Source organism: Podarcis liolepis, assembly GCF_965112155.1.
Source record: "Podarcis liolepis genome assembly, chromosome: Z".
Classification (NCBI taxonomy): domain Eukaryota; kingdom Metazoa; phylum Chordata; class Lepidosauria; order Squamata; family Lacertidae; genus Podarcis; species Podarcis liolepis.
Window position 1 is genome coordinate 32,667,918 of NC_139570.1, and position 21,931 is coordinate 32,689,848.

General features: G+C 47.3%; 1 protein-coding gene across 3 annotated transcripts in view; it reads right to left on the reverse strand.

Annotated features, from left to right (window-relative positions):
- The window catches only part of NOTCH1 (notch receptor 1), a 96,403-nt gene that overhangs the window by 20,319 nt on the left and 54,153 nt on the right, over positions 1-21,931 (reverse strand). For all 3 annotated transcript variants that reach the window (XR_014521360.1, XM_083484904.1, XM_083484905.1), the window contains 10 exons: positions 21,215-21,325; positions 20,563-20,755; positions 18,373-18,518; positions 16,029-16,142; positions 13,604-13,723; positions 7,755-7,907; positions 6,538-6,766; positions 2,142-2,343; positions 1,217-1,370; positions 339-523 (listed from right to left, as the gene is read on the reverse strand). Coding sequence is in view for 2 of the 3 variants with exons in the window: in XM_083484904.1 (XP_083341030.1) it covers positions 339-523; positions 1,217-1,370; positions 2,142-2,343; positions 6,538-6,766; positions 7,755-7,907; positions 13,604-13,723; positions 16,029-16,142; positions 18,373-18,518; positions 20,563-20,755; positions 21,215-21,325 (1,607 nt within the window). In the remaining variant the exon portion in view is untranslated. The remainder of the gene's footprint in view (positions 1-338; positions 524-1,216; positions 1,371-2,141; positions 2,344-6,537; positions 6,767-7,754; positions 7,908-13,603; positions 13,724-16,028; positions 16,143-18,372; positions 18,519-20,562; positions 20,756-21,214; positions 21,326-21,931) is intronic.

The window sequence follows — 21,931 nt, forward strand, 5'->3', positions numbered from 1 at the left end:
CCAATGAAGGACAGCCCTCCATCTTTTAACTAGCTTTGCCAGACGTGCTGGCAGGGAGTGAACTTGGGATCTTTTGTTGGCATAGGAGATGCTCTGCTACCAAGTTATGATGTACCCCTTTCCCTGGAAACTGTGGCTTCTTTGCAGGGTGGCTGTAAACTACCTAGCAATCTGGAAATATCTATGATGGAGGGATGTCCTGTACTTCGTTCTGATGTTCCACCACATCTCAGGACATGTACCCAGCTCTGCTGGCAATGCACAAACCCAGGTAAAGGAGGGTTCACCCTGTGTCCACTGCCCCCCCATGCCACCTCCCTTCTGAGCACCAACCGTACCTCACACGAGTAGCCCCCTAGGTAGTCTGTGCAGGTGGCCCCGTTCTGGCATGGGTTGGGGGAGCACTCATCCACCTGCTCCTCGCAGTAGCTGCCTGTGTAGCCGGCCTGGCACTGGCAAGAGTGGGTGTTGCCCCTGTCCACACAGAGCCCAGAGTTCCTGCATAGGTGCACCACCTCGACGCCTGCAAAGGTATAGGAGGGAGGTCAGGTACAAGTAACAGGTGTGTGTGTGTGTGTGTGTGTGGGAGAACGCCTCCTCAGTGATGTCTACTCCCAGACCATGGAACACCCTCCCAAGAGAAGCCAGACCAGCTCCTTCCTTGTCACACTTCCACAGGTGAAGACTGTTTTTATTCCAGGAGGCTTTTAGGAAATAACTGTCTTTAAAGAAATGGGTGTTTCTATATGGTGTTCATCATCATTATCATCATCATCTGTCATGTGCTTCTTTTTGGGGTCCCCCCCGTTGGGAGTTTAATTTGCTTTTAAACATTTTTTTAAATATGTTTTTAGCTTTTTGTATTTTATCTGTGTTGTTTAAATTTGTGTAAGCTGGTCCCTAAGAGCTGGAAGAAATCTGTTTATGTATGCAACTACAGCAGCTTGGATTTTGTCTGTCTGTCTGTGTGTGTGTGTGTGTATGGCATAGCTGTAATATATAAAAAATAAAATAAAAATATATATAAACCAATAAGCATCTCACTGCAACAACTATCAAATACTTCAAAACGAAATGCCAAACACCAATCTATGCATCTGGCTGGGGTCAGCCAACCCTCACCGGGTCCTGCCCTGGCCAGAGTCTGCTCCCAGGACAGACCAAAGGGGGAAGACAGAGGAAGGGGAACACAGCAAGCAGGATGGGACATTCTTACCTTGCTGCCGTGCAGCCACCTCACAGGAGACATTGGGGACATCGCAGTAGAGTCCAGTCCAGCCACTGGTGCACTCGCAGCGGTACAGGTTGTCTGTCTGCCAGCACTTTCCACCATTCTTGCAGGGTGAGGAGTCACACCAACGCACCAGGTTCTGGGGGTGAAAAATCAGAAGGTTTGTGGGTGCAACAGCACCAGTGCCAGGGTAGGGTGGTACAGAGAAGGGGCTTTGTGGGGTCAACCCTGCACAGCTGGTTGAAGGACATGGCCCTGAAGATGCCAGGGTGGAGAGGAGTCAACAGCCCTTCCAAGTGCCATGTGATTCCAACTCCTGGCAGCCAGCATAGCCATGGATGTTGATGACAGGAGTTGTAGTGCAGCAACACGGTTTCCCATGGCTAAGCAATGTTTTGTTGTGTTAACCATGGTTTGGCTCAGCAAACCACAAATCATCTCACAGACAAGCAAGGCCAGAGTTTGTTTCACCATGCTTGGTTTCCCCAGCTGCTCTTGCCATGTGACTTTGGGGTTGTCAAAGAACCAGAGTTAAGCAAGGCTGATGGGGAATGCACAGAATGCTGACCTATTCTCAAGCCAGCAGTGTACCTTGGCTTCACATCATGGTTTGTTGCCAGGTGAAATGAACCACTGTTAAGTCTGCCAGGTGGGGTTCAGACAGTCAAACAAACCATAGGCAAGCTAAACAAACCAAACCATGAGCTTGTGCCAGGTGCGAACCAGGGCTGCTGCCTCTCTGCTCTGACCCCAACACTTCAGCCATTTGCTCCTCACTCTGTGAGCCCACCCACCCCAAGCCCCCAGTGAAACAACAGAAGCAAATGAACTGGGAAAGGCAAGTCCCACTCAAGGTCAGGCTCTGCAGGCAGAACTGGTTCGGCATCCAGTGGGGTCTTGGCCCCCTTACCTGACAACTGAGGCCAGTGTAGCCCTGAGGACAAGTGCACTTGTAGGTCCCGTAGCTGTCCTGGCAGGTGCCGCCATTCAGGCAGGGTTTGGAGTCACACTCGTTGATGTCGTGCTCGCAGTAGATTCCCGTGAAGCCAGGTGGACAGACACAGGTGAAGGTGTTGATGCCGTCCACACATGTGCCCCCATTGAAGCAGGAGCTGAGGGGCAGAAGGAAACTGGCTGTGCCATCAAAGCTCTCCGTTGGAAGCTGCCTTATAGCAAAAGCCAGAATGCTGGGTCCGTCTAGTACAGTACAGAGTACACTGACCACCATCAGCAATGGCTCTCCAGGGTTTCAAACAGGGAGTTTTACCCAGCCTTACAGAGTTGCCATTGGGGATTGAACCCAAGACTCTTTCCATGCAGAGTGTGTGCTCTACCACTGAGCCTTTCTGTGGCCTTTCCCCAAAATGTAAAATAGTATTCTAGATCTCATGATTTTGAATGGAGGGCTGAATTACATAGGAAGCTACTTATACCTAGTCAGACCATGGGGTTCACTTGGCTCAGTAGTGTCTACACTGACTGGCAGCACAGTAGCTGTCCAGGGTTTCAGACATATCGAGTTTTTAGGGGAGGAGTGAAAAATGGCATTTTGGGTGCTTCTGTGCTTAGTTGAGATTCCTGTATTGCAGGGGGTTGGACCAGATGACCATCAGGGTGCCTTCAACTCTAGTTTTATGATTCTACAGCTGCAAAGTTAGTCCACAGCCAATGTCTGCTGAAATCTCAGAAGCCAGAGAGGGCAACAAAGCAAGATCCAGTATGGCGTAGTGCTTAGAGTGTTGGACTCAGACCTGAGAGACCAGGGTTCAAATGCCCGCCCCACTTGGCCATGAAGCTCACTGGGTGATCTTTCTCTCAGCTTTCTCTCAGCTCTAACCTATCTCACAAGGTTGTTGGGGAAGGTAAAGTGGGCTGAAGGATTACCACGTACCCCAACTTTAGCTCCTTGGAGGAAAGGTGGGATATAAATGCAGTAAGATAAATGAAAGTAAATTAATGTTAAGGAAGACCTGCGCCATGTTTGTCTTCCTGCAGGAGAACTTGCAAAGCTACACTTGTAGCAAGTGCAAACTGGTTGGCTTGCTGGAAGAGAAGGTACAACAACCTGAGGTCCAAATAGTCAACACTTCGAGGTATAGGGCAAGATGCGATAGAGCTGAGTGGACTGTGACAGAACAGCAACACAGGCGCCCCAAGGGAGGAGGAAGATTGCTCATGGCAAGAGACCAACCCCTGGAGGAACGTGACGCACACAAGTAGGACTGTCAGGAACCATGCTGTGTCATTAGAACTGCGAAATCGGTTCCATGCTCTCACCTAGGACACTGATTCTGGGGCAGAAGAGTTAGGGAACTCAGAATACACCAAGGTAGCTGTGAAAGGTACAGGGCACATAATGATCCCTGTCACCCCCTTTGGAGGAACAGACAGGAGGAGATGGACTTGGGAGTTTCCCCCCCCCCCATTCTTGATCTAACCCTTTCAGATCCAAGGCTACTGATCATGAATGAGTATGCTGATAATCCACCTGCTACCTTCCAAGGAAATGATCTCAGGAGAAAAGGAATTGCAGTCTGGAGAAGGCAAGTTGAGTGGAGGAGGAGGAGGAAGTACTAGAACCATAAGGTTCCTGCCTTTGTAACCTATTCCAGTAATATCCAGATCAGCTCGAAGAGATGAGAGGAGAAGACTCAAGAACAGCAGCTGCAGACCTTAGAACGCTCCAAGGCGATTTTGGAAAGCACAGTGTACAGAACGATTCCTGACACTCCCCAGAGGAGGAAGAGACTGTTGGTGGTAGTAAACGGCAAGAGGCAATAGTTTTTGGAGGAAACAGGATGTCCCAAGAGGTGTCTTCCAGGTGCAAAGATTCGCAATGTGACAGAGAACTTGCCATGTCTTATAAAGCCCGCTGACCACAACTTCAACATATAGCAAGGGACTATGAGACTGGGCAGGAAGCTGAAGAGCCTTGGGGCACAGGTTGTCTTTTCATCACTTCTTCCTGTTGAAGATCATGGCCCAGGAAAAGAGTAAAATACTGGAAGTAAACCACTGGCTGTACAGGTAGTGTCATCAGGAAGGGTTTGGCTTCTTGGATCACCATCTCCACTTCTTTGAGGAAGGACTTCTGGGTTGTACCTCACAGCGACTGGCAAAAATGTGTTTGATAAGAGTCTAGCATACCTGATCAGGAGATCTTTCAACTAGATTCTGAGCGGGAGGGCAGACAGCATTACAGGTGGCAGAAGAACACCTGGTACTGGGGATAGTAGCTTCATCGGTGCACAAGAAATTGAGGTGATGCTTGCCCTGCTAAAGGGCAAAGTACTAGAGGAAGGAAGCAACTGGAGGGAATGATTCATGGTTCCAGTTGTCTCTGCACAAATGCAGAGCATGGGAAACCAACAAGACGAATTGGAGCTTTTAATGCAGGATGGCAAATATGACCTGGGAAGCATTACTGAAACCTGGTGGGATGAGACTCATGACTGAAATGCAGGAATTGAGGGGCATAAACTGTTCAAAAGGAATAGACCAAACAGGAAGGGAGGAGGAGTAGCATTATATGTAAAGGATGTCCAAACTTGTGAATAAATCAATGACCTGCAGCATGGAAAGCATATTGAGAGTATATGGGTAAAAACTGTAGGAGAGAGAAACAATACTGATCTTACTATGGGGGCTTTCTATAGACCACCAGGTCAGACCGAAGACTTGGATGGTGCCTTCCTAGAGCAGATTACTAAACATTCAAAAAGGAGAGATAAAGTAGTAATGGGAGACTTCAAGTACCCCATATCTATTGGAACTCAAACAATGCCAGGAATGTAAGGTCCAACAAATTCCTCCACTGCATTGCTGACAATTTCATTTCCAAGAAGGTGGCAGAAGTAACAAGTACATCATCTATCTTGGACCTGGTCCTCACCAACAGGGAGGAACTGATCAAAGAAGTGGAAACATTTGGAAACTTGAGAGAAAGTAATAGTGTCCTTCTGGGTTTCATGATACAGAGGCAAGGGAAAGCTGAGTATAGTGAGACAGGCACTCTGGACTTTAAGAAGGCTGATTTCAAAAGTTTAAGGAGCTACTGGGTGAGATCCCATGGTCAGAAATACTCAAAGAGAAGGGAGTCCAAGATGGGTGGGAGTTTATTAAATGAAATATTGAAGATCCAAATGCAGATCCAAATTCAAACAAGAAAGAAAAGTTGGAAGTATCTAAAGAAACACTGGTGTGGCTGCATAAGGAGCTTACAGATGAGCTGAGATTTAAGAAGGGCATGTATCAGAAATGGAAGAAAGAGGAAATCACAAAGGAAGAGTGTACACAAGTAGCCAACAGTTGCAGAATGAATGGCAGGTTCTGCACTTAGGCAGGAAGAACTAGCTGCACAAAGAGAAGATAGGGAACACCTGGCTTACTAGTAGTACATGTGAAATGGGTCTATGGGTCTTGGTGGACCACAAGCTGAACTTGAGTCAACACTGTGATGCAGCAGCAAAAAAAGCTAATGCTATTCTAGGCTGCATCAACAGAAGTATAGTCTCCAGATCAAGGGAAGTAACAGCCCCGGAAGCCAACCAGGCAGTCACAGAAAAAGACATTGCCTTTTTTTATTCTGCCTTGATCAGACTACATCTGGAATACTGTGTCCAGTTTTGGGTGCCACAATTTAAGAAGAATGTTGACAAGCTGCAGCATGTGCAGAGGAGATTATAAAGGCTCTGCAATCTAAGCCTTATGAGGAACAGTTGAAGTAGCTGGATATGTTTAGCCTGGGAAAGAGGAGACTGAGAGGGGATATGATAGCTATCTTCAAATATATAAATGGCTGTCACATGGAAGATGCAGCAAGCTTGTTTTCTCCTGCTCTGGAGGGCAAGACTCGAACCAATGGCTTCAAGCTACAAGAAAGGAGATTAAGGAAGAACTTAAAGTAAGAGCTGTTTGACATTGGAACGGACTCCCTTGGGAGGTTGTGGACTCTCTTTCATTAGAGGTTTTTAATCAGAGTGTGGATTGCCATCTGTCGTGGATGCTTTAGTTGAGATTCCGGCAAAGCAGGGGGTTGGACTAGATGACCCATGGGGTCCCTTCCGACTTTATGATTCTAAGGCCATTTGATTAGGGTCCAGAGCCCTCTTGCCCATCACCAGAATAGACTGTGCAAAATAAAAATTTGCAAGTGATGGGTGTGATTTATACCAACACTGCGGTGTGCAGAATGTTGGTTCTCTTGGGATGAACCATCCCCACTCACACACAGGAGCATGACTATAGCCAAGCACATTGTTTTTTTTAAAAATGACTTCCAACGTTATTTCTGGCTCCTGAATTACCTTTCTGTGCAGTCAGGGGTGTTATGCTCGCAGTGGATCCCGCTAAAGCCAGAAGGGCAAGTACAGGTGTAGCTGTTGACACAGTCCGTGCAGTTGGCGCCATTCTTGCAAGGGTTGCTGGCACACTCGTCAATGTCCTCCTCACACTTGGGGCCCCGGAAGCCAGCGAGGCAGTCACAGAAAAAGGCATTGATGCCATCGGAGCAGGACCCGCCGTTGTGGCAAGGATCTAGAGGGAGTGGGGAAAGGGGCAGCGATGGACTCTCATTCCATGGGGCTGATGGTTTTTTTAATTATTTTTTTTGAGGCTGCCTTGGCCTCTGCAAAACTTCCCACATTCTTTCCTAAACCTTCTGTGTGAACTGAACGCACAATTCGCCCCAGCCTTTGATAACTCAGTGCCCTGTTATTTGTTTATCTAGTTAATAATAAACAAAATAAATCAAAGATAAAGCTTACAGAAACACTGCTGCAGATGGCTGCAAACTGTACACAGCTGAACATTATCACTGAACAGTCTTCCAAAACATTACAGAAAATGCCCATTTTCCCATGAAACCTGTTTTCCTGCTTTAGATGTAGCCTTTTGTAGTAAGTTAGCATATCATAGTTACTGCAGAGCAAATGTTCTCAGCTCTTTCAGACATAGCAGGAGATAGGCTTCTCCAACCCCCAACCCGAATTTTAAGCTATTACAATCTTAGTTAAAAGTTAAAAGATTAAACACTATTTCTTGATCATTTTCCAGAAGAACATCTTTTACATTAACCAAGCAGAAATATTTTATGTTCGAAGGGTATATGATATCCTCACATAGCAGAGATCTTATTAGCCTGAATGAGTTTCCAGAATATTTATGTTTGAGAACAATTCCAATATGTCAATGAATTTTCACAAGACCTCCCTTTCCTCATGTTAAGAACACCAGAAGAGCATGCAGGATCAGGCCAAATGACCCATCAAGTCCAGCATCCTGTTCTTTTCTGTTCCAATCAATCCTTCTTCCCAGGGAGCTCTGGGAAATTGGAATTCTGGGAAGGAATAGAGGGGTCCTCTTAACAACTCTCAGCACTCCTTTATTAACTACAGCTCCCTGGATTCTTTGGGGGAAATCTTGACTGTTTAAAGTGATGTGCAGCAGTGCTTTCAATATATGGTGCAGATGGGGTCCAGGTCTCCTAAGGCAACCCACTCCCCAGCCTCCTTGAGGCTCTTACTAGGCTGGCAGTCATCGACGTCCGTTTCGCAGGTGTTGCCTGTGAACCCAGGTTTGCAGACACACCAGTAGCTACCATTCGTATTCTGACATGCGGCACCATTCCGACAAGGGCTCTTCACGCACTCGTTGATGTCGATCTCACAGGTTTGCCCTGAGAAGGCAATTTGAATGGATATTTATTTTTTACGTATTTCATAAAATTTACAGAGTTTGATTGCTAAAAAAATAAATATCTCAAATGAGGCTTATGAAGATTAAACAATAAAATTGCCACTAAGAAAATTAGCGATATTTTAAGACATACAAAAATTGAAAACAACAATAGATTAAAAACAGATTAAAACTTGTACCGACTTCCTAAACATCTGGACAGGCTGGCCTAAACAAAATGGTTTTGGCAGGTAGTAAAGGAAGAAAAGTGCCTGCCTGACATCAATAGGCAAGGAGTTCCAAAATGTAGGTGCCGCCATATTGAAAGATGGGAGCTCTTACAAATTTGGAAAGGGTATTATGTGGCAACTGTGCCAGTTCTGCTGATCGAAGCACCATAAACTAAGAAAGAAATCTTTGTCACTCATCACAATATAGGTGCCTTTCTGAGATACTGAATGAAGCTTAAGATTAATAGAGTACAAATTTAATAAACAAAACAATCAAGGGGATGGAGCGGCTCCTCTATTAAGAAAGCTTGCAGCATGTGGGGCTTTTTAGTTTGCAAAAAAAAAGGCAAGGAAGAGGTGACATGACAGAAGTTTATCAAATGAAGAAAGTGGGCAGAGAAAAGCTTTTCTCCCTTTTTCAGGACACTAGAACTCATGGATATCCAATGAAGCTGAGTGTCTGAATATTCAGGATGGATAAAAGAAAGCCTTTCTTCGCGCAGTGTATAGTTTAAACTGTGGCACTCACTCAAACAGGAAGCAATAATGGCCACCAACCTAAAATGGCTTTAAAAGAGGATTGGACAAATTCATGGAGAAGGCCATCAATGGCTGCTAGCCACAATGCCTGTGCTCTTCCTCCATAGATGGAGGCAGCAATGCTACCGAATATTAGTTGCTGGAATACAGTGGTGCCTCACAAGACGAAACTAATCCGTTCCGGTTTTTTCGTCTTGCGAAGCACGGCTATTAGCGGCTTAGCGGCTATTAGCGGCTATTAGCGGCTTAGCGGCGATTAATGGCTTAGCGGCTTAGCGGTTTTAAGAAAAAGGAAACAAACTCGCAAGACGTTTCGTCTTGCGAAGCAAGCCCATAGGGAAATTTGTCTTGCAGAACGACTCAAAAAATGGAAAACTCTTTCGTCTAGCGAGTTTTTCGTCTTGCGAGGCATTCGTCTTGCGGGGCACCACTGTATTAGTTGCTGGAAAGAGTTTGCACCAGGCGTCCTATTGGGAAGACCCAGTTCTCTGAGTGCATGTTCTGAAAGTTGGGCAATAGGGGCAGTACAGGATTCCTTTTGGTGTACCAACCTCACCGCTGCACCAAGGATTCCCTGCCTGAGCTCCTTCAGGTCATGGCGGATGTTCTCCTGGAGACACCTAGTTTGGTTGTCCTAGGGGATTTTAACATCCATGCCGACACAACCTTACAAGGGACCACTCAGGACTTCATGGAAAGCATGGCGTCCATGGGACTGTCCCTGAATAAGTCTGGCCCAACTCATATCCGCGGACATGCCTTGGACCTGGTGTTCACCTCTATGGATGTTGGTGATCTGACACTAGCTAAAAGTGAAACTAAAGAAGTGCCATGGTCAGATCACTTCCTGATGCAACTGGACTTCTCTGCGACCCTCCCCCTCCGTAGGGAGGTGGGACTGATTCGGATGGTCCGCCCCCACCACTTAATGGATCCAAATGGTTTCCAGAGAGTGGTAGGGGATGCTTTATCCATGTTGATGGCCTTTCAGCTGATTCCCTGGTGGCCTGTTGGAATGTGGAGTTAACCAGGGCTACTGACTGTTTGGCTCTGAAGCGCCCTCTCTGATTGCATGGAGCCCGGACAGCCCCATGGTTTTCCACGGATCTGAGGGCAATGAAACAATCACTGAGACGGCTAGAGTGCTGGTGGTGGATAACTCATTATGAAGCGGACCGGACATGGGTTAGAGCTCAATGTCGAGCCTACCAAGTGGCGGAAGCGACGGAAAAGAATTCTTTCTTCACCGCCTCTATTGCATCTGCAGAAAACAGCAGGAAGCGCCTTCAGGTAGTTTGCAATTTAGTGGAAACACCTGCTCCATCGGGGCCCAGAACGGGCCACATGATCTCCTGCAATGATTTTGCAAAGTTTTTTGCAGATAAAGTCGCTCAGATTTGGGAAGAGGTAGACTCCACCGTGGGAGCAGGACCAGGGCGGGAGAGTGCTAGACCCTGTCTAGTCAAGTTGAGTGGAATCAATTCCAATCTGTTACCTCAGAGGATGTGGACAGGCTGCTTGGACGAATGAAACCAACCACCTGTCTACTTGATCCTTGCCCATCCTGGCTTATAAAAGCTAGCCGGGAAGGGCTGGGCAATGGGCTCTGCGGGGTGGTGAATGCTTCTCTCTGTGAGGGAGCCTTCCCAGACCTGCTGAAAGAGGTGGTATCAAACCACTTCTTAAAAAACCATCTTTAGATGCTGCCAATATGGCCAACTATCGCCCAGTCTCAAATCTTCCATTCTTGGGCTAGGTGATTGAGCGAGTGGTTGCTGAACAACTCCAGGCAGAGGCGGACCATTTGGATCCCTTCCAGTCGGGATTCAGGCCTCATCATGGGACTGAAACTGCCTTGGTCTCACTGGTCGATGATCTCCTGCGGGCTAGGGACAAAGGTGAGAGCTGTTTCCTAATTCTGCTGGATCTCTCAGCGGCTTTTGACACCATCGACCATAACATCCTTCTGGACCGTCCAGAGGGGCTGGGAGCTGGGGGCACTGTTATACACTGGGGACACTGTTCAGAAAGTGGTTGTGGTGGTGAGTGTTCAGACCCTGGGCTCTCACTTGTGGGGTGCCTCAGGGTTCTGTCCTCTTCCCCATGCTTTTCAACATCTACATGCAGCCACTGGGAGAGATCATCAGAGGGTTGGGCTGGGTGTTCATCAGTATGCGAATGATACCCAGCTCTACCTCTCTTTCAAATCAGAACTAGTGAAGGCGGTGAAGGTCCTGTGTGAGTGTCTGGAGGCAGTTGGAGGATGGATGGTGGCTAACAGATTGAGGTTGAATCCTGACAAGACAGAAGTACTGTTTTGGGGGGCAGGAGGCGGGCGGGTGTGGAGGACACCCTGGTCCTGAATGGGGTAACTGTGCCCCATTGAGGACCAGGTGCGCAGCCTGGGAGTCATTCTGGACTCACAGCTGTCCATGGAGGCGCAGGTCAATTCTGTGTCCAGGGCAGCTGTTTATCAGCTCCATTTGGTATGCAGGCTGAGACCCTACCTGCCCGCAGACTGTCTCGCCAGAGTGGTGAATGCTCTAGTTATCTCTCGCTTGGACTACTGCAATGCGCTCTATGTGGGGCAATCTTTGAAGGTGACCCGGAAACTACAACTAATCCAGAATGCGGCAGCTAGACTGGTGACTGGGAGCGGCCACCGAGACCATGTAACACCAGTCTTGAAAGACCTACACTGGTCCCCATTACGTTTCCGAGCACAATTCAAAGTGTTGGTGCAGACCTTTAAAGTCCTAAGTGGCCTCGGTCCAGTATACCTGAAGGAGCGTCTCCACCTCCATCGTTCTTCCCGAACACTGAGGTCCTGTGCAGAGGGCCTTCTCAAGAGTGGCATGTGCCCTGTGGAACGCCCTCCCACCAGATGTCAAAGAGAAAAACAACTACCAGACTTTTAGAAGACACCTGAAGGCAGCCCTGTTTAGGAGAGCTTTTAATGTTTAATAGGTTATTGTATTTTAATATTCTGTTGGAAGCCGCCCAAAGTGGCTGGAGAAACCTAGCCAGATGGGCGGGGTATAACTAATAAATTATTATTATTATTATTATTATTATTATTATTATTATTATTATTATTCCTGCTGTTGCACTCATGTCCTGCTTGTGGGCTTCCCATTTGACCATCAGGTTGGCCCCTGTGGCAACAGAAAGCTGGGCCAATGGCCTGACCAAACAGACTCTTCTTATGTTCTTAATATCTGCCTGGTGCAGACATAGCACAGGCTCCCTAGTGCTAACCATGGTTTGTGGTGTGATGGTAAACCAGGGTTGAAAAAAATCATTAGAAGAAACAGGTGCTGGAAAGGGGAGAGAGGAAGTGTACCCCTTTAAGACAGACTTTCAGGCTGAGTTTCCTGCCTGTCCTGGGGCTGTCTAGGGATTCCAAATGAATGCCTGTCATTTTGGGATCAGCTCACTGACAACATGCAAAACAATTGAGGCGCTAGCGCCAAATACAATCATTGATGTCCTTGGAGAAGAGAAGAGAAGAGAAGAGAAGAGAAGAGAAGAGAAGAGAAGAGAAGAGGAGTGGCTCTTTGTAAATGAGCCCAGAAATGCACCAGCAACAAGAAAGGAGGGATAGAGAGCAAAGGGAGAAGGTTAACAGCTAACCACAGAGCAAGGGGCTGCAGGAAGGCAGGTGCATCCTAGGCAAACCAAGACCTATTTAGCGGTTGTCGCTTCAGGCAATAAATCAAGTAACCTGCCACTAGAGAGAGAGAGTGAGGGAGGTGGGGTTTGGGGGGGGGCTATCTGGGGCCTTTTCAGGGTATCTTTATTATTTAGAGCTGAGATGCAATACTCTCTTTTTCTCAAATCTCAGTGCTGAGGGAGTTGGGTGGGGGAAGAGAGGGAAATTAACAATATCTGAGACCTGGGAGACTCTCAAAAAGTTATTTTACCACCTGCACACCGCAGAACATAATTTGCATTGGTCCAAGTTTTAAAAATAAAATAAAACCAACAATATAGTTGCAGCTAACAGTAGTCTTACTCAAGAGTATATCCCCTGAAGTTAATGAACACAGATGTTATTTTAATCTTATTTATTTATTACATATATATCCCACCTTTTCCTCCCAAGGAGCTCAAGGTGGTGTACATGGTTTTCCTCCTACCCTGTTTCATCCTCAGAACAACCCTGTGGGGTAGGCTATGCTAAAAGGCAGTGACAGGCCCCAGATCATGACTAACTTAGGTCTACTGATTTCAGCATGTCTACTCTGAGGACTTACACCCAATAGTTTATAAGAAATAGAAGGCTCAGTCTATTAAGTCTGAGTGTTCTGGCTGCAGCATCCTGCCAAAGTCCAGCCTCACAGTGGCCAACCAGATGTCCATCATGAAAAACCCACCAGCAGGATTTGAGCACAACAGCAACTCCCACTACCTCTGGTTTCCAGCTTCTGGTGTCCAGAAGCATTGCTGCCTCCAACCACTGAGGCAAAACATAGCCATTGCGGCTAGCAGCCTTAGATAGTCTTCTCCTCCACTGATTTGTCTAATCCACATTTAAAGCCATTCACAAGAGATCTGCCGGATTGGGCCAAAAGGGGCCTGTCTAGCTCAGCATCCTGTCCTCACAGCTGCTAACCAAATGCCCCAATGAGAAGCCCACAAGCAGCGCCTGAGCGTCACAGCAGCAACTCTCCCCACTTGTGATTCCCAGCAACTTCAGAGGCATTTACTTCCTCCAACAGTGGAGGCAGTTACATAGCCATTGTGACTGGCAGTCATTGGCATCCTGCTCCTCCTCCATGAATTCACCAAACCCCTTTCTAAAGCTGTCCAAACTGGAGGTCATCCCTATATTCTGTTGCAGTGAATGAAGCAGGCACCATCACCACCACCGCATACGTGCATGTGGGCACCTCTGTAGACCATGGAATGGGAACCAAACCCTTACCTTGCCACCCTGGAGGGCAGGCACAAGAGAAGCTCTCAAAATCTTCAGATTCTCTGCACTTGCCACCGTTCTTGCAGGGACCGTCTGCACATGGAGCCAGGACATCCCGACAGGTCGGCCCTGGAGTGTAAATACATCAAAGTTGAGAGGAGTCCACACATTTGGTCAGGGGAACAGCCATAGCAGCTCAACAGGCAGGGTATCTGCTTTGCATGCAGGAGGACCCAGTTTCATTTCCTGCCAGCGTCGCCAGGTAGGATGGGATTGTTCCCCACCTGAAACCCTATAGTATCACTGCTGCCAGTCAAGTAGACAATCCTGAGCTAGACAGACCAACGACTCAGCATAAGGCACCTTCCGATGTCCCTACTTGTGCTGGGGCTGCTGCTGCCAGCCAGGGTAGACAATCCTGAGCTAGACAGACCAATTGTCTTTGCTCAGTAGAAGGAAGCTCCTTACATCCTCTTGGTCCAGTACTTGCCCTAAAAATGTTGCGGACATGCTATGTTTTTCTCATGCTGCCCAATAAGACTTGGGATGATCTGTGTGTGCATGGAGAAGCAACATGCTGTGCAAAATTTTCGTGTGTGTGAGAGAGAGACAGATTAACACACATTCCTAGAAACTTTTCTGTGCCCTTTGGCCTGTGGGCCTTCAGGGTGTTGCTGGGAGCCTTGAGAGATTTTCCAAGAGATTCTCTTCTCAGGGAAGAAACATACAGTGGTACCTCGGGTTACAGGTGCTTCAGGTTACAGACTCCGCTAACTCAGAAATAGTACCTTGGGTTAAGAACTTTGCTTCAGGATGAGAACAGAAATTGTGCGGCGGCAGCAGGAGGCCCCATTAGCTAAAGTGGTGCTTCAGGTTAAGAACAGTTTCAGGTTAAGAACGGACCTCCTGAACGAATTAAGTTCTAAACCCGAGGTACCACTGTATTTCTTATCCCTTGTGAAGGGGCGTTTTGGAAAGGTACGTTCCCAATTTCACATGCTTCTGCATGCTGTCAGGGCGACCCCAATAAGGGAACACTATTTGTATGGGGTGTGCGAGTTCAACTTAACTCATATTTTCTCTCCTCCCCACCTCTGTCCCATTGTCTTCCTGTTTACGAAGCCAATATTCCCCACATTTTACGTTATCTCCCTTGTCAGGCCCTTACCATCCAAGGACCCTTTTGCTGTTTTCCAGAAGGGGGCCTTTGACTCCCCCATTTTTCTCTGGATTGTTTCCACAGCAACTGGCCAAGGCAGGAAAGGAGTCATGGCTTCCTCTAATTGTGTGCAGGATGCTGCTGTTTTGTGAAGCAGGAAACGGGGCAGAGAGGACTCAACTCAGCAGAAAATCCCTGCCCTTACAAAGCTGATGGACCTGCCTATGCAGGTGATGCGGGAGAGGCCTCCATCATTCCAAAAGGAAGCATCCAGGGGCATGAGCGAAAAGTCTTTTTGCAGTTTTGTGTTTTTTTTTAGTGAAAAATGGACTCATTGAAGAAAAGCTGGTTCATATAAGAAGGCTTTCTCACAGAAAAAGGTGCTGCAAAATGTGAGTGTGGGAAAGAGTCCCTCCTGTTCCAGCAAACCAAAATATGACCTCCCCCCTCCCCACTCAGGAGCATGTGAAAATGATAAGCGGGAGGAAGCATCCTATGTTTAGAAAACTCTTCCAGCTGGTTTTGATTTCAGGGCAGAAAACAGGAGCAAGCAGCCCTTCAGACAACCTTGGCGTAGGTGCTTCTGCTGGCCTGAGTTCCGGATTTGCACAAAAGCTAAGATCACATCTGCCCCCATGTTTAAAGCAGCACCATGCCACTTTAAACAGTTATGACACCCTCCTCCCCCCCAAAAAAAGCATTCTGGGAACTGTAGCTTGTTAAGGGTGCTGGGAACTGTAGCTTTATGTGCAGTAAATTACAGGGTTCTTGGAGGGAAGACATACCTGTAAGATACATTTAAAGCAGTACCACACCACTTTTAACAGTCATGGCTTCCCACAAAGAATCCTGGAAACAGCAGTATGCTAAGGGGTCCAAGAGACCTCTATTTGCACACACACACACACACACACACACACACACCAGAGCTACAATTCTCAGAGCGGTTTAATAATCAATCCCTCTTCCGAGAAAACTATGGGAAACTTTCTATGCTTCTCATTAAACCAGCCCTTTATTCAGAACCATGAGAACTAGAACCTTATTTTATATTTAAGGGGGAAAGCAATAGCTCAGCAGCATGCAATGGATGCTTTGCATACAGAAGGCCCGAGGTTCACCATCTCCAGACAGGGCTGAGAAAAACTCTCTGCCTGAAGAGGTGCTGCTGCCGGTCAGTGTAGAGCAAGATGGACCAATGGGTCCGACTCAGCAGAAAGCAGCTTCCGGTGCTCCCACGGCTACAGGTTTTTGATCCAGGGTTTGGTCTCTTACCAGTGTAGGGTGGAAGACAGTTGCACTGGTAACGGGCCACGTCATCGATACAGGTCCCTTGGTTCAGGCATGGGTTGGAGGCGCATTCGTTGATGTTGGTCTGGCAGTTGGGACCTGGGAAGATTGAGAGACCCACATGCACGGTCAGCCTGCCAAAGCTTGCCTCCTCTCTCCATGACTCCTAGACTGGGATCCTTCCCAAGCCAGCCTCCCGGAAGCCTTTAACTGGTTGCCAGTCCATTTCCAGGCCCAATTCAAGGTGCTCACATTAGTATTTGAAGCCATAAACAACTTAAGTCCCAAATACCTGAGAGGCAGCCTCCTTCCCTTCAGACCCTCCTTGGGTGTTGTGGTCGGCAAAGGGGGCCCTCTTGGTAGTTCCCACTCCCATATAAGTTAATGAAGGTGGTGTCTGGGAGAGAGCCTTCTCTGTGGCAGCCCCTATGCTGTGAGACTTCCCCTCAATAGAGGTGTGCCTGGCACCTTCACTGTACAGCTTTTATTTATAAAAAATACTTTTTTATGCCACTGTTTCTATGATTACAGTGGTTTTAAACAGCATAAAAACATAAAACCAAATAATAAAATCATTAAAAGTTTGAAACCAGTTAAAAATAAAAATAAATTAAAGTCCATAGGCCATTGTGGGGATGTACTCTTAATTGCCTGCATAGGTCTGGAGGAATAGAAAGGTTTTCAGCAGGCATGCTGATGACGTATCTTCCTCACTCTGGTCTTTGACAGACCTGAGAGGCATGTGTTTAGGATCCTCCCTATTCTTATGACCTGCAATTTTATTCATTCATTTATTTGATTGATTGATTGATTGATATACCGCCCTTCATCATAAGATCTGAGCGTAGTTCACTGAATAAAATGCAGGATAAAAACAAGTGAATACTGTATTTTTTGCTCTATAGGACACACTTTTTCCCCTCCAAAAATGAAGGGGAAATGCGTGTGCGTCCTATGGAGCGAATGGAGAGCGAGAGGGGTCGGTGAGTACCGACCCCTCTCACTCTCCACGCTTCAGGGATAGCCGCCTGAAGCCTCTGGAGTGCAGCGATAACTCGCGCTGCGCTCCGAAGGCTTCGGGTTCCTTTTGCTGAATCCGGGAGAGCAAGACTTGCCGCCGCTCCCAGACCCGTTCTGGGGGCTGGGGGTGGGGGAAGCCCGGGCTTCCCCTGCCCCAGCCCCGCGGCTGAAAACGAAGCCAAAACAGCGAGCGGGATCCATCCCGCTTGCTGTCTTGGCTTCTGCCAAAGCCATGCGCAGCCTCTCCTAGCTGGAGAGGTTGTGCGTGGCTAAAGAGGAAGCCAAGACAGCCAGCGGGATGGATCCCACTCGCTGTTTTGGCTTCTTTGCTCTTTGGGGCTGGGGGGAAATATTTTTTTTTCTTTATTTCCCCCCCTAAAAACTAGGTGCGCCCTATAGTCCGGTGCGCCCTATGAAGCGAAAAATACGGTAAGTAAAACAAAACAGCAAAACAATACACCCCTCGTCCCACAGAAACATTTAACAGGCTGTAGCATATTAATCAACCAAAAGCCTGGTTGAAGAATGGCATTTTCACCTGGCACCATATATGATGATGGTGCCAGCAAAACCTCTCAGGGGTGAGGATTCCACAAATGGGGAGCCATGACGGAGAAGGCCCATTCTCGTGCTGCCACCCTTTGGACCTCACATGGAGGCAGCACACGACTACGGGCCTCGGATGATGAACACAGAGTCTGAGATGGATTATAAGGGGAGAAGCGGTCCTTGAGGTATTGCGGCGCCGAGCCATTTAAGGCAATTTGTTTAAACTGCTTTTAATGTTGTATTTTAAATTGTTGTGACCCACCTTGGGATCCTAGGGGTGAAGGTCCTAGTCCTTCTCAGACCCACTGAAATTAATAACCATGACTAACTCAGGCTCATTCATTTCAGTGGGTTTACTCTAGAGCAGGACCAGCACTGGCTACAAAAACTTCGGAGCACCTGGAAGTGGGCAACCTGTGGCCCCCAGTCTCATTTTATACAGCCTCCAACGCCCCCTGAAGAAACCCCATCCTTCCATTTAATCAAAGTTTCTTCCTTCTGGTTTGTTTTCTCCTGGCTTTTAATAGAGTTTCGATTGTTTCTCTCTCAAAAAACAAAACAAAACAAAACAAAACAAAACAAAACAAAACACCAAGAACAGTGACCAGAAAGCTCCACCCAGCCAAAACCAGGAAGTCTAGTGCCACCTATTGACTGAACAGTAGAATGACACTACCTGTTACACCATGGGCCAGTCACACTTCATGGTGTGCTCAAGGCAGGGCAAGCACTCCCTGTCCTCTCTCCCCAGACCTCTTACCGCTGAAACCCTCCTGGCAGGTACAGATGTAGCCGCTGGTCATATCTTTACAGGTGCCACCATTCATACAAGGGTTGGATTCGCACTCGTTGTTGTTGATGTCGCAGTTTGTCCCGCTCCAGCCTGGGTCACAATCGCACTTGTAGCTGTCGTTAAGAAGCAGAACGCGCATGAGCATGTGCCTGAGCATGTGCATGTGTGAAGACCAACGTGGAGGCTTCCAGATGTTTTGGATGACACAACTCCTGCTTCTGGCGGGTGAATTGTGGTCCAAAGAATCTGGCGGGCACCAAGTTGGCAATTGAAAGGGCTGGTGCAGACTGTGTGTCTACAGCAGCCATCCCCCAACAGAGACCCATCTTGTAATGCTTCTTGTAATCTTTGGTTCCAAGTGTCTGCTGCTCAAAGCAGCTGCCATCCTGGATGCCCTGTTCCTTTCAGACACTGTGCATGTATACAGTTCTAAGAACCTCAGAAGGGTCCCGCAACAGCTGGATCAGGCCAAGGAGGCCCCATCTAGTCCAGCATCATCTTCTCACAGAAGCCCACAAAAGGAGGACCTGAATGTATTAGCTACCTCCCTGCATGTGATTCTTAGCAACTGACATCAAACTGGCAAACAAAGACAGAAAGCTGCCAAACTCTTGGCCCATCTGCCTTAGCATTCTCTACACTGGCTGGCAGTGGCTCCTCAGAGTTTCAGGCAGTGGACAGTCCCAGCCCTACTGGACTTTCTACCTGGGAAACATCTGCTGTTCTACTAAGCTGGGACACTTCCCAAAACCTCTCTGGGCTCTCTTTTCCTTAGTGTATGGCGGCTGTTATAGGAACATAAGAAGAGCCTATTTGGTCAGGCCAATGGCCCATCTAGTCCAGCCATCTTGTTCCCAAACTTGACCAAACAGATGCCACTATTCGGCAAGCAGGACTTGAGTGCAACAACCCCACTTGTGATTCCTAGAAATTGGGAGTTCACGGGCAACTTGCCTCTGACCCCACAGATTCCATGCAGTCACAGGAAGACCACATCTCTTACAGATGCTTGGAGGATAATGCAAACCAAGAATTATTCAGAGTAGACTCAAAGAACATTAGAAGAGCCTGATGGCTCAGGCCAGTGGACCATCTAGCCCAGCATCCTGTTCTCATGGTGGCCAACCAGATGCTTCAATAGGACCTGAGCACAAGAACACTCTCCAGTTGTTGTTCCCCATCATTGGTTATTCAGAGGTAGACTTTCCCTAGACACAGAGCGGTGGTTCCCAAAATTTTGTTGGGCCACCATGCCCTTGGCTCCATCAACTCATCCCCACGGCCCCCTAACCTATAAAAAGCATTATTCAGAAGAGTGGTTTTCACAACTCACTAAGGAAGGTAACAGCAGAATAAAATTCAAAACAGTAACAATTAATTGCACATTTATTCAAAATCCAATTAAAACTATTGAGTTTAATTAATTCAACAGAATTGATGGAACTTGCTGCAGGGATGCCAGCTTTTCAACATCTGATAGTCATTTAGTCTTAGTAACTCCTTCACTGTGCAGCAAATTCTTAATTCGATGCATGGGCTTCATGAAGTGATACCAGTTTCCCGATGTCTGGTTTCAAGTCACTTAGCAGGAGTATTAAATCACCACGTTTAGGAATCTGATTTCTTTGTTTGGATGACCACACTAAAAGCATGTTCCACCAAATGTGATGTTGGAATTGCAACAAGGAGCTTCTAAACCACTGTCTATCGTTATGTGCAGGATAGCGATCAGAAATTTCCTTCTGTAGCCAAAATGCTTGGTACGATTTCTTAGACTGAGCCTTCTGCTCAGTGTCATTTTGCAGCTTCCATGATGTATTCCTTTGTATATTCCTTTATATTTTTGGTTTTTAATGTTGTACATACATTTCTCTTTCTCTTTTTAAAAATTGTCTTTCTGTGTTATATAGAAACTGCTTAGATGGTGTTTTTTTCCATATAAATCAATAGATAATTATTGATGATGATCCTGTTGTCATGGGGCCCAACTAAGTGACTATGAGAACCTGAGAGATGCCTGTCTGGGAAGTGACCCCAGAACCTCTCACCTTGCTCTACTCTCAGCTTGGCAAGGGCTGCATCTGACCATGTGAGACAGCGGAGGGAACTCCCCCATGCCAGCCAGAGAGCCCCAGAGCCCCCTCCCCAGAAGCTTACCCATTCAGGCCATCATTGCATTTCCCGTGAATGCAGGGATTGCTGTTGCACTCATTGACTTCCGAGAGGCACATGGGATCATGGTAGCCCTCTGGGCAGACGCAAACAAAGCCGTTGATGCCATCCCTGCAGGTGCCTCCATTGTGGCAAGGGTTACTGGCACATTCGTCAATGTTGATGTTGCACATCCTCCCTGTGAAGTTTGGGTAAGAGAAAGAGGTCACAGGCTGGCCCAGTGTCACAACCCAGAACCAATCACCATAGCCGTAAAGAAAACCCAATACAATGGTACCTCGGGTTAAGTACTTAATTCATTTCGCAGGTCTGTACTTAACCTGAAACTGTTCTTAACCTGAAGCACCACTTTAGCTAATGGGGCCTCCCGCTGCTGCCACGCCGCCGGAGCACAATTTCTGTTCTCAACCTGAAGCAAAGTTCTTTACCTGAAGTACTATTTCTGGGTTAGCAGAGTCTGTAACCTGAAGGGTATGTAACCTGAAGCGTATGTAACCCGAGGTACCACTGTACAGTACAAGAATGGCTTCCCTGCATTGCACTTCAACGCAACCGTTATTGGTTTAGGTCCCTTTCAACTCCACAATTCTATGGTTCTATGATCCCATTCTGCTCCTATCTCATCCCCCGTCCTCACCTGCATATCCAGGCTCACAGGTGCACTCGTAGCTATTGATTTTGTCAATGCACTTGCCATAGTCACACGGATTGCTGGCGCAGTCATCCAGGTTGACCTCACAATTGGGACCTTAATAAGAATAAGAATAAGAATTTATTTCTATGCCATCCATCTGACTGGGTTGGCCCAGCCACTCTGGGTGGCTTCCAACAGATTAAAACAGCAAAACACCAAACATTAAAAACTTCCCTATACAGGGCTGCCTTCAGATGTCTTCTAAAAGTCAGGTATTTATCTCCTTGACATCTGCTGGGAGGGCGTTCCATTGGGTGGGCATGGCTGCTGAGAAGGCCTTCTGCCCGATTCCCTTAACCTCACTTCTCACAATAAGATCCTTGGAGCTGGATCTCAGTGTCCGGGCTGAACGACGGGGGACCCAAGCTGGATACTACAGCAACAAGGGGCTGATTGAGCCTCTCGCCTGAGGAAGGCTGCAGCATTTGAGACTTTTCAGTTTAAAGAAAAGGCAAGAGAGGGCATGGTAGAAATTTGCAAAATTACGCATGGCATGGAAAAAATGAATGGAGAAAAGCTTTTCTCCCTCTCTTGTAACGTTGGAACTCTGTGGGTGTCCAATGAAGCTGAATGATGGAAAATTTGGAACAGAAATGACTTCTTCCGTCATCAGTGGAACTTGCTCCCAATGAAGGCAGAAATGCCCATCAACTTGCATAG